The sequence below is a fragment of the Acomys minous genome (genome assembly GCF_964271855.1).
Source record: "Acomys minous genome assembly, chromosome: 6".
Taxonomy (NCBI): domain Eukaryota; kingdom Metazoa; phylum Chordata; class Mammalia; order Rodentia; family Muridae; genus Acomys; species Acomys minous.
In genome coordinates this window covers 29,402,001-29,414,739 of record NC_140487.1, presented here as the reverse complement: position 1 = coordinate 29,414,739, position 12,739 = coordinate 29,402,001, and the positions used below count along the sequence as shown (strand labels likewise).

The following is a 12,739-nucleotide window of genomic DNA, read 5'->3' as shown; positions in this document are numbered from 1 at the left end:
CAGTCTGGTGAAAGGGGAGCATTGTGGTAGAATTTACCAAGCACCCTGTGGTGCGAGCAGAAGGTGAACATGGAGACATGACTTCACTTTATTTACCTTTAGTCCTCAGTGGTTAGGCAGACCTTTTTTTTTTTTTTTTTTTTTTTTTTTTTTTTTTTTTTGAGCAACTAATCCAGAATAGTGCCAAAAACATTATTTACAATACATGTATTTTAAATTTTCAGTGTGGATGGCAGGCATTGCTGGTCATCATTTAAAAGCACAGGCTACACAACTTCAGGAAATGCTGGCAAGGTTTTAACTAATGTGTACTTGATTTTTGCCAACAAATATTTTGCAAGGTTTTGTTTTATTTATTCATTAATGAACAGTATCTTTGACTGAAAGTGTGGTTGGAGTGTACCTGTTCCGAGAAACATGACATCATACTGTCCATCTTCAGCGACTACATGATCCACCACTATCTGTGTCAGTCTGTAGTCCACATTGACTCTCTTGAAGGTTGGTGCTCCCGCCACTGGGTAAACTGACTTGTACATCACTGGGTGCCGCCTTATGAAACTGATGACATCATCTGGAAAGTCTCGGGTGGACTTAATGAGTGGATCATAGGTTTTGCTTGGACACTGAAAAGAAATACGAACAGGAATAAGATTGCTGCATATGCACCTGAGAGATGTGTGCTATGGATAACAGTAGACAGATGTTTGGGGGCCGGAGAGAGGGTTATTACATAGATGTGCAGTAAATGAAGTCCAGCCTCAACAGACTTAAATCTATGTTTCTTCATAAAAATAATCAAAATGATGTGACTTCACCAGATTTTTCTCAAGTTTCTCCAATGTAAACTTCCTTTCTTAAAAAGATTATTATTTTGAGTAAAGATTGATATTTTTTTTTAATCAGGCACTATGGTGCATCCCTGTTACTCTACAAGATGGCCAGGACAGGAGGATTCGGGCTCAGGGGCAGACTAAAACAGAGTTCAAAGAAGGAAACCAGATCCCATAAATCCCACCAAAGATTTTAATGACAGTACTGGAAATGTAAATTGATGAAACTGTCAGAAATGATCTATCACCCAAGAAGGTACAGAAAGACTTCCAATTTTAAATAAATTTAGGATCCCACTCAAATTTAACTACATTTATCAAAATTTAAAAGGAGCAAAGCAACAAGTTACAACATTAGTTCCAAAAGAACTTTAATGTTTTGAAATTATAATTTTAGACTTCTGTTAGAGCTGCTGTGAAAATTATCTGGTGCCATTTTCTGCAGCTCTTCTTCCAAGCCTGGGCTCTCTCAGAAGGCACCCTAAGCCATTTCCCACTCCTTCCTAGAAATCTTTCTGGGAATGTTTATTAAAGAAAGAGTAAGCATCAACTGCCCTCTGGTGGCCACACACAAGAGCACACTAGGCTATATAATCAATGAGTTTGATATACAGTTATTCAAAATAAAGAATAATTTTAATATTTTACAAGATATATACTATACCATATAATGTTTTATTTATGTTGCAAAAGATGCATCCTGGGAAGTTGTCTTTTGTAGAAAGATAAAATCTTTACACTTCAAATCTTAGTTGATAAATGATCTTTTTGGAATGAAAACTATCAATACAAGTACATAGAATAAAATTAACAACATCAGAAAAAGCTTATATTAAAATTCTCTGGATAACACCAAAATAAAATAAATCGAGCAATAAAAAATTAAATGTTCTAAAAAAATTATGAAAGGAAAGGAAGTTTCCACTGAGCAAAGCCATTTAAACTAGGCACTATTAGCCTCATAGCAGTGCTCCTAGGCCTCCTTCTAAGAGGTCAGCAAGGGAATTGTTAGCTGCAGATTCTGGGGTAACAGATCCTGGGGTAACTCCAAATTTCATACCAATAGAAGCATAATGATCCAGTATGATGGAGAATGTCCACCAAAGAAGCTGTACTAATATATTAAAAGACCAGTTAGGGATTTCCTAATTATTTTGAGCATAACCTTTATGAAAGTCTTGCATGTCTTCCATTAAGAAACTGGAGGGGGAGACCTGGTGGCACTCAGAGGAAGAACAGCAGGTTACCAAGAAGAGACTTGATACCCTATGAGCATATACAGGGGGAGGTAATCCCCCTCAGGAACAGTCATAGGGGAGGGGAATAAGGGGAAAATGGGAGGGAGGGAAGAATGGGAGGATACAAGGGATGGGATAACCAGTGAGATGTAACAAGAATAAATTAATAAAGGGGAAAAAAAGAAACTGATCCTTTCCTGGTATCTAGATATTTGCCCCAGGTCTGTATGAAAGAGAGCAGACCTGGCCTACATCACCAGCCATTAGGTACTTATTTAATGTATCTGCTAGGGAAGGATGGTCTGAAGATTGAAACCTGTGGGTTCCAGGACTGTTTTCAGCATTTGCCCTTCATCCCTGCACATGAGAGTGGAAGGAACCCTTTGTTAAGTAGATTGAAACTGTAAGTGGATACAGACAAGATAGTACTGAGCTCTTTCCTAATTATAGGCTGCGCATTTGACCTGTACTCCCAGGCCATTCCCAAGGCCCTTATATCTCACAACACCTTCAGTTCAGTTTGATTGATTTACTATTAAAGGCAAGATTTGCCCCATCACATATAGGAAAAAGCCCATCAACTTAAGAAAAGACATCTCCTTAGACTTCGCAGCTGTAGTTACACACTAACCATGACTTCAAAAGATGTAACTCATGGTAGTCAAGCCACAATTCTTGCTATAAAATTTAAGAGTAATAACACATCTCACTGTAAGACAGTGCAACTAAACGACGATACAACGTTTAGCCAACATGTAGCACAGCTTGCTGCTAACAGAAAGGCTCACACGCAATAAAAACTAAAGGATAAAAAGAGAAGAGAAGGGGGGAGACCTGGTTTCTATTGACAGCTACAGGAAGACTTTTGTAAATATAATTGTCTTCTTATGGCAGCGTCCCTTGTGGCACACTGCCAGTGTTTGGCTGAGACCCTTGGCCCTTCGTTGCTAGGAGTGATCTCAGGTCCTTACCGCGGTGCTCACACAAGTGAAAGTAGTGTGGGAATGTTACACTCTGAGGTTTAATGCAGAAAAGTACAAACCAAACAGTATTGTTTTAGTAAGTACGTTCAAAGCCCTGATGCTTGCTTTGATATCACACAACAAGTTCAGATACCCAAAAACTGCTCAGGTAAAACAGGAAATAGAGTCCCAAGAAGAGCACACAAAGAGTGTAAAGAATTACCACATCTTAGACAAACCACAATTTTCCTTCATAGATCCCCACTGAAGATGTATATCCTACGTGTTAGTGTGGGGATGTGCATATTCTTTTAAATTTGTAAGTCTTGTCATGATTCATATAAATGTTCTGCCCCACATGGCTCCTTTTGTTTCGTCCTGTGGTTTCCTATCATTTATTTCCTTCCTATGAAAAGCAAGAATTTCGGCTAGTTAACCGTTCCTCTTACAGCTCTCAAAAGTTCTTATGAAAGGTTTAACTTTGAGAGAATGAAAAAAGAACAGAAAACTTTTGGTTAGACTTTAAAACGCCAACACATTTCTGGATACTTCTCAAAGGCTGAAGAGAAAAGAGATCCCGCCTAGATAAACCCTGAGATGCCAGGGTGCGGCCCACAGCAGCTGGCCGTGCTGGCGTGGCAGGGTCAGGCAGCTGCAGTTAGCTAGGTGTTACTCCTTATGCTCCGCAGAAGTTGCCATGGCAAGGCACCAGGCAGCTGTGGAAAGTCTATCCGCTGGATGCTGCAGGGTGCTTTCCGATTTCTCTAGGTCACCATTTCCTCTCACACAAATCAGAGCAATGACTAATTGAGGAAAGTCATGGCACAAGCAAAGACCAAACCAGGCTTTTTAATCTGGGCAAACTGGGGAAAGAAGCAGAACATTTTATGTGTGATGTGTAAGGGAAGTCTGATTTTTATTATATTTGAAAATGCAAATTTCCTAAGTCGAATCTCATACCTCTCATTATTAATCTAAGTATCAGTCTGAAATAAGATTGGCAAGGAAAGACCTTGCCAATTAGAGGTAAGAGAGAGGGAGGAGAGACTTACTCAAATATATAGCCATTAGGGCATAATGAACCATGTAAAATTAATCTAAGGAACTTGAACTTTTTGAGCCCTGTACCCTCATGCCCTTCTTTCAGATTCTTTTTCCCTTATAGAGGAAAATCAAAATTCAAGTAGACATAGTTTGAGAATTGGAGGTTCCAGTTTAGAAGCTAAGGTTTTGCATTTTAAACAGCTGGAAATCAGGGGGAAAGGGGAATGAGTGCAGCTTTTAATAGAGGAGTGACTTAAAACTGAAATTCAGCAAAGATGAAAAGAGCACAGGCTTTTACAAGGTAGATGTATAGAAAACATATGATTCACTATTTTTAAACTATGTTGCCCCCTGTTCTCAACTTTTGTACAAATTGTAATTCACTTTTAATTTCTTTCAAAATGACCACTGCTTTTACTGTCAAAGTCTCCTGCTTCATTTTTAACTATTAAAACACATTATGGTTTGTCCAGCTGTTTTCTTCAAACAGCAGAGGGCAGAAGAATCACGGAAGTAAAATATCTGTGCATGGCCAGGTGTATTAACATAGAACACTGGGTGAGGAGTTGAGATTTGGCATTGGTCAACAGTGGTGCAATACTAGATTAAAAACCAAGAAGAGTAAATGAGATGGGGATGACCCCATGCCTGTACGCATTTACCTGGGGTCCCTGCTGGGATATTAATTCAGTGTTAATCATAAAAGTAATACGGAGGCAGAAAATATGAAAGTAAAGGCTCTATTCAATGTATAGAAAACTAATTCGACATTCAGCACATCTTTCATTCAAGTTAGAAACATTTTTCTATGTTAAAATAAAAGCATCAGGTATTAAAAGGCTATGAAATTCCATTATACACTTGTAAAGGACAGACCAAGCCAAAAGGAAACAATTGAAGATGGTAGTAGTAGTTATTGTTGTTGTTATCACTTAGAAGGCAGCTCTATGTATGTAACTCTTCATATCGCTTATGGTAATTCTAAATTAATAAAAGGCTCCTCCTTCAAAATTTATTTCATGCTGCGAACATGCATAAATGGTCTTTAATATTTTCCACATACACAACTATGCAAATGAATCAACACTATGTTGACGTTCAGAGACTGTATGAATTCTGCTGGGGTGTTAGTACACATCGGTCATCTTAGCAATTGGCAGGGAGGAGCCAGAGGATCAAGAGTTCAAGACCATCTTTGACTATGTAACAAGTTTGAGGACCTTTGTAAGGCTCTGCCTCAAAACAATAACAGAAAGAGTGTAGTGAAATCTCTTGGCAGTACATATGAAACTGTTTGAGTTATTTAAAAAAATTCAGTTATAATCGTATGTCAAATTTCTTAACTGGAGGAAAAAGAATATAGCTGTATAGTTTGTACTTTTAATAAGCACATGGAGGAGAATGTGAAGGTAGAAGATATAAAATAAATATAGCTAATTTTGGATAGGGGTGTAGGCACGTATTTACAAGGGGAACATTAAGAAAGATGTGAATATTATATCAAAGAACAAGGAGAATTCTGATCATAAAACCCCACGCAGCAGCTCCCTCTCGTTCTGCTAGTTGGGTAACACGAGATTGGGTGTGTTATTTAGTTATTCTGGACACTGGTTTCCTCCAGTGTAATGAGAGGGTGAGTTATGACGTCTCTATCACTCCTTCCAGCTCTTACATTCTCAAGTTTTACAAGGGCAGTCACTTGATAGTCTGTGAAACTTAATTTCACTGATTTTATGAATGTGGTTACTTAAAGTGGTAAGGTTCATTTGGTAAAAGCACTTGGGCAACAAATTTCCACATCAGCTACATGATATTCTTAACTCTGCATCAGCCTTAATGTTAAAACTAGCTTCTAAATAAACCAAAAATAAAAAAAAGAGGTTTGCAATGCAGGAACAGACTAATCATTATAAGCCAATAAAATAATACATAATCATTGAAAATAACTAAATAAGTTTAGAAAAGAGAAGTAAAAACCCTATGCATTCTTTTAGTAATCTTAATCTTAAAATTTGGTTATAGCTGTTTTGAGTGTACAGTATTAGGGACCAGCATTTTTGACACATGATGTTTCTTCTTTTGTCACTGATGAAAAATACTAACATGCATTTTCTGATTTTGGAGAAGTGTGTTATTGCCATTTCAGAGACGTGGCTACATGCTTAGAAGTGGCATATATAATAAGTATTCTGTATGTCTTCAATAACATTCCCAAGTGTTTCAAGCAGTAGCTGAGAAAAGAGTGACAGCAAACCTCAAAGTTTCTTTCATTTAATTATAATTATAAAGTAAAATACCTTTAAATATTGGTATGTAGTCATTTTAGTAATTGTGATAAATTAAGGAGTAGGATATTTTGGGTGTGCCTGTGTATGAAATTACTCATTATAATTAATGTACATTGCTTAAAATACCTCTACTTTTAATACTCAGATGACTGAGAATAAAACAAAACAAACCACAAAACAAAACAAAAATCCTGTAATGGCTTGAATTCAAGTAAGTACCTACAAGTGGTATCATCATTCTTGGGTTCATTGCAATCCTATTCCAAGTAGCAAAGATGTGGAGCAACTGACAGATGAATGGACAATGAACACACACACACACACACACACACACACACACACACACACACACACACACACACTCACACACACAACTCTGAAATACTATTAACCAAAAAAAAGGAAAGGAATTCTACCGTATGTAGCATGAAAGCACTTTCATGATGATGCTGAGTAAAGCCATTTCTACACAGAAAGTCAGTGACTTACTAATATGAGGTACTGGTGTACTAAATCATAGAACTGGAGAGCAATAAAGTGGCTACCAGGGGATAGGGAGAAAAGAGAGAGTTGAAAACTATGGGCATGTCTTTTTAGCCAAGATGAATGAGTTTTACATGCCTGTTGTGCGATCTTTATCCTGATGCTTCATGGTAATGTATTGCAAACTTAAACATTTAAGAGTTTGTATTGCAGGTTACTTGTTTTGTTCATAGTAAAAATGAAAGAAACTAAAAAGTGATTGTTAAAAAAAATCATATTATTTGAAAAGTATTTTTCCATGAACATTGGTAATAGCAGCTCACTCCTGTAATGCCAACAATCGTGAGTTGGATACGTGAGGGCTAAAGTTGTGTTTACGTTTTAACTACTGCGCTTAAGGGATTTATAAAACAAAAATATCTCTAACCTGTGGGTTCACTTGCCCCAAAATAGACAACTTCCTGGACTGCTGGTGACTGGTCATATAAGATAACAAGCCATGGGTTTTACTTCTGTAAACAAAACTGGTTGCCCCAACTGCCCAGGATGTGCTTGACTCCATGTAGACTGGAGGAACATGGGTAGGAAGTACCTCAGGTTGAATGCTTGGCCCTGATTAGACAAAGTCCTAGGTAGAATTGTGGATTTTGTCTCTATAACCACTGGACTAACGTAATTTGGGGCCATTCTCTGAAAATCCTTGGTATGGAACTGGTAAGTATCCATTATCTTGGCCAATACTTAATAAAGCTTGCTTCAAGTTTGGCTCAAAAACCGTGGCAGTAATCTTGTTATCCCCAGGTGCGATTAACAGATACACTTAGACTGCCTTATTCCAAGGTCATCCTGGAGTACATAAGCAGGACTTCCAGCCCAGCCTGAGCATTGGTGTCACTATTTCCTTCTCATTAAAACATTCATTCCTGGAGGAAGGATTGTGGCCCGTAAAATGTCAGAAGCTCACAAAATTTAGCAAACGGAGGAAGCTCTGGCAACTTAGAAAGTCCATAAAGGCCCCCATGTTTCCGTCAGCAAGAAGGAGTCACTGGGAAAGAGGAGACTTAAAGGAAGCTAACTGCCCATTCTCCCCAGAGCTCCGTAATTGTAGCCTTTGTGCGTCATCACAGCACACGGTAAATTTCTCAGTGATGTCGTTGCTCAACAGTCACCCAGGCTCCTGAAAGTAACCCCTCACCCGTGTGACACCAAAAAACTCACTGGTTCTGCAAGCTAGATACAGACATAGTCATTTCTTTGGTCTCTCATGGGATATGTCTAATCTTTTCTCATTTCCTCAGAAAAAAAAAAGTCACACAAAATTGGATGACAAACACTCTTTCCAAAGGCCAATAAATAGCAATATAATATAAATTCATACATATCCATAAAATAATGAATACCTAATAATCAATGTAAAACACCCTGAAAACAAATTATATTGAGGAATAATGAAAAGAAAATAGAAATAGTTGCAGAATAACACATACAAGTTTAATTATGCTACATATCAAGAAGCCAGGAAGATAATTTAAAAAGCACCACTTCCAGTTATTTCCCCTTTAATAATAAGCAGAAAAAGTCAATATTAAGTAGAATTTGAAGGGTTATATCAATTTCTTTTGATGGTTATCAAATATCTTGGTGGAAATATTTAGTATAATCCCTACATAGATATATAAGACATTAACTTCCTTGTAATTGAGTCTTGGAGAAGGGATTACTCTCATTTGTAAAGAATAAACAGAAGAATACATCGTAGTTATTGCTGTGCATATATGTTTGTGTTCATGTCTGTGTTCACCTACATGTGAACTCCAGGATCAATACTGGTGTCTTCTTCAATTGCTGTATGCCTTGTTTCTGAAGATAGTCTCACTGATAATGAAGCTCAGGCATTTGGCTAGGCTGACTGGAAATCCAATTGTTAATCCTATCTCTCCCTCTTCAGCAGTGGGATTATGGGACTGTACTACAGCATCCAGCTTTTTAATTGGTTTCCAGGGATCTAGACACAGGTCCTCATGATTGTACAGCTGCCTGAATCATCTCCTACACCCTGTTATTATTTTTAGGCAAATGCATGAATTCTAAAACACATCTTACTTTTTCTCATCTGTCCTTAAACATAGTTTTCACCATTTGACCATAATTTTAGCCTAAGATGAGTCTTTCTGCTCTGCCTCCATGGTCTTGGACCATGAGCCTCACTTTCTATCCAGCATAAAGGCTTGTCTCAAGATCAAAATCTTCTTACTCCATCGTTTAGACTGCTCTTACTACATGTATGTGTCATCGAAGGGTCTTGGACTTGGGTTATTTAGAATTTCTTCCACTTAAAGAATTGTATAGTATTTCATAGTTCAGCATAATAAAGAAAAGACAGATGCATATCAAGAAAGGGGATTGTTTAAATGAAACGTTTTAAACAATAGAACCTTTCAAAAGAAGGGCCAGACTCTAAAATATTTTGGAGATGTAGGCAAGATATACGCAGAGATGCATGAACAGAACAATTGCTTAGTTGGCATTTCATCTAATTTACAAAATGTGCGCTCTGGACAACTAAATTGACATATCTGAGTTAAATTCTGTAATTCTATCATAATGCAACCATCACAATATTGTCCAGTGAGTTGCTGCCAAAAGTCAAAATTTTTTAACTTCCTTTGAATTATGGGAATACTAATATGTCACTGTAAACAAACAGTTATTTCAAAATCAACAGCACATGTAGCTTTAAAGATGGCATAGTTGGTAATAGTAGAATTAGAAAACGAATATGGAACTGGAAAAATAATTCAGTTATTCAGCTGGGTACATACCGTTCCAGGTCGGGGATAAGGTATCCTCCCATCATACTGTACCCAACGGTGGTCTGCACTTTCCTTATGAGCGTAAGGACCATTAAAAACTGCTCTGATATCAGCCATGCTATACACACAGACAGCAGAGCCTTTGAAGATGGAGCTGAAAGAGAGGAACATGAGTCATTCATTCACCCATTGAGCATGTATCTGCACCTAAGAGATGCATGGAAAATATGTGGCAAGGTCCAGTTAACAGGAACTGCAGAAATAATGTGCCTGTGTCTTGAAGGACCTTATAGGCGAGTAGTCCTGACTGACAAGTGAGGAGGGTACTTAACTTACAGGTAGGTAAGAGAAACACGAATCAAGAGTGGGTTACCAAATTAATGATCAGAGATCATTAGGGAACAGGTGAAGTCTACAATGACACCTAATTATTCATAGAAACCATGTAGAATAGTAGTTCTCAACCTTCCTGATGCTATGAACCTTTAATATAGTTCCTCATACTGTGGGAAACCCTCAACCATAAAATTATTTTTGCTGCTACATTATAACTGTAGTTTTGCTACTGTAATTAATCACAGTGTAAATATCTGATTGCAGGATATCTGATATGGGACCCCTGTGAATAGGTCATTTGACTCACAAATGGGACACAGCCCCCAGGTTGAGAACCACTGATCTAGAAAAAATGTGGGGTAGCAATGATTAGATATGATGCTTACTCACATATTGCTTAATTTTTGAAATTATTATAATACTGAAAATATTAAAATTTACATTATGTTTAAAACATTTGGATGCATGAAAAACAGTTCCATTTATCTATAGTTTTGAAACATTTTATTTTGTTTATTATTGTTGTTGTGTTTGTATATGACATGTAATTCTGAATGAGGAACAAATTTGATGCTCTTCTTCAAGCATATGTGGAGGGGATAGAACTAAAGGTATCAGCCTTGTGCGGCAAGAGTCTATACTGGCTGAACCACATTCCTGGCCTTTATTTGTCTATTAAAAGTTATAGCACATCCCAATTTGCACATTGAATGTGTTGTTCACAATTTTGTTCAAACAATTTTCATGGCAGAAATAAGCTGTTGTTTCTTGAATTAAGCTTATGAGTTATAGTCATCTACTTAATACTTAATGTGATCATAATCATGTGGTTTTAACAGAAATATTAAGCAGATAAAACTTCCACAGGAACGCTAAAATTCTACAACACAGAGATGGCAGTCATTAGACATATCAGGTACTTTCTTTCTTGATGTTTTTCTGGAAAATAAAATACATTATTTCTGAGGCTAAGGCATTTTGGCCAGGCTGCTTCTTAAAACCAAGATGAACCTTTCTGACCAAATGACATCATCCTGACTTAATACAAGCAAGCTAATGATTCTTTAGGATGTGAAGCTAGATCAGTAATATTCTTGGAATGGTATCAGTGGGAAACATCAGAAAGTAATAGTAAGCAGACACCTAGAAGAAAAATGATATTGTGATAATAATCACGTATGTGCCTATTATATTTTAAAGAAATAATGTACCATTATTAAAGGTTAATTATGTTTTTTCACTAGACAAAGGATAGGATTTGCATTCCAACATTACCTCAGTTTTCAGGGAAACATTAAAAATAAAACAACAAAGAACACCAGGAACAAAGAGCTGACTTGGAACTTCACACTCTGGGTGGGCAGAAACTTGATAGGAGAAGGAAAAAAAAAAACCAAAACCAAAATAAAAGCACTATCTTGGGGCTCTGTCTCCCTGGCACATATCTACTTCTTGTGTGTGGAACACATTGACTTCAAAGCAAGATTTTGAATGGAAAGGGGCCAAGAAAACTAGAGCTGAGACACTTGAACCACTAGGCAAACTGCTCCTCTTGAGTCTTTTTAAATGCATTGCACATTGATAGCAAAATGGCTTCCCAAAACAGCAGCGCTTTGGGTGTCTTCTTAACGTACAAATTAAAATATTTCAATCTCAAAAAGTCTAATGTTTTGTCTAAGTCCATAGACAATTTCAGCTCATGATGGTCTTGCCATGAGAAGAAATAAACTGAAATTTGCAAGAATTTATTCAAAGGGAAACACCAGAGTCGTTTCTTTCCTTGTTGATAGCATTACGTTTAAGTCCTCCAATACTAATGTCAAAGCACACTGATGAAGAGTTAAGAGAAAATATGGGAAAAACTGTAAGTATTCCAGGCATGCAGTGGAACTAGCTGTATATTTTAAACACAGTCAAAAGTAAGTAATTGAGTGAAATAGGAGGGAGACAGTAGGGAACACAACTCTATAAAGGTTTGTACATGCTCCTACAAGCACAGTGAAGTCAATGATATATACAAGACGGCGTTATTCAAAAAACACACAAGAATATAGGCACAAAAATAAAGAAAAGCTTAGTCTAGCTTCATTGATAGGAACTGGCCACTTATCTTGGAGTATAATTTTGTAGAATGGCCATGCCTACTTGGGGTGACAAGGAGGTACACCTAGGACAGATTGTGATGTGATAAAGTTCCAAGTCAAGGGTACTTCATCTTGTGATAGATTAAAAGTTTGTCAGTGAACTCAGTCCTTTGTGTATTTCTTTCTTTAGTACCACCTCTTTAGTCACACACATAGAAAGCATTAACTATGAGCATCACATGTGTATTCTTTCTGTACCTAACAATCTTATCCTGTGAGTTCATATTAGAGATATGATTATTCAAATATGCAGTGACATGAAATCAGATGAGTCATTGAGGAATTGTGTATAGTCAAAACAAAACAAAACAAAAACAAAATACAAAAACCCAAACAAACATACAAACAAAACAAACAAACAAACAAAAACCAACAAAAAAAAAGCCAACAGAAAATAACAGGAATGTTTAAGGAACTCTGAAAAAAAATTATCTGTGGTAATTTGCATAAAGGCTACCAAGCTGGTGTTAAAAGAAAAAAATATAAGTAGATTTCTGAGAAATATATTTAAAAGGTCAAATTATAAAATTGTGTATTATGCAACTTTAAAGGAAAATGTGAAAGGTCACGTAGATATTGATATAGTTTGATTACGAAG

At 36.9% G+C, this 12,739-nt stretch overlaps 1 protein-coding gene across 5 annotated transcripts in view; it reads right to left on the bottom strand.

Annotated features, from left to right (window-relative positions):
• The window catches only part of SEMA3D (semaphorin 3D), a 195,419-nt gene that overhangs the window by 25,715 nt on the left and 156,965 nt on the right, over positions 1-12,739 (bottom strand). For all 5 annotated transcript variants that reach the window (XM_084787581.1, XM_084787578.1, XM_084787577.1 and 2 more), the window contains 2 exons: positions 9,671-9,815; positions 404-626 (listed from right to left, as the gene is read on the bottom strand). In XM_084787581.1, coding sequence (XP_084643707.1) covers positions 404-626; positions 9,671-9,815 — 368 coding nt within the window. The remainder of the gene's footprint in view (positions 1-403; positions 627-9,670; positions 9,816-12,739) is intronic.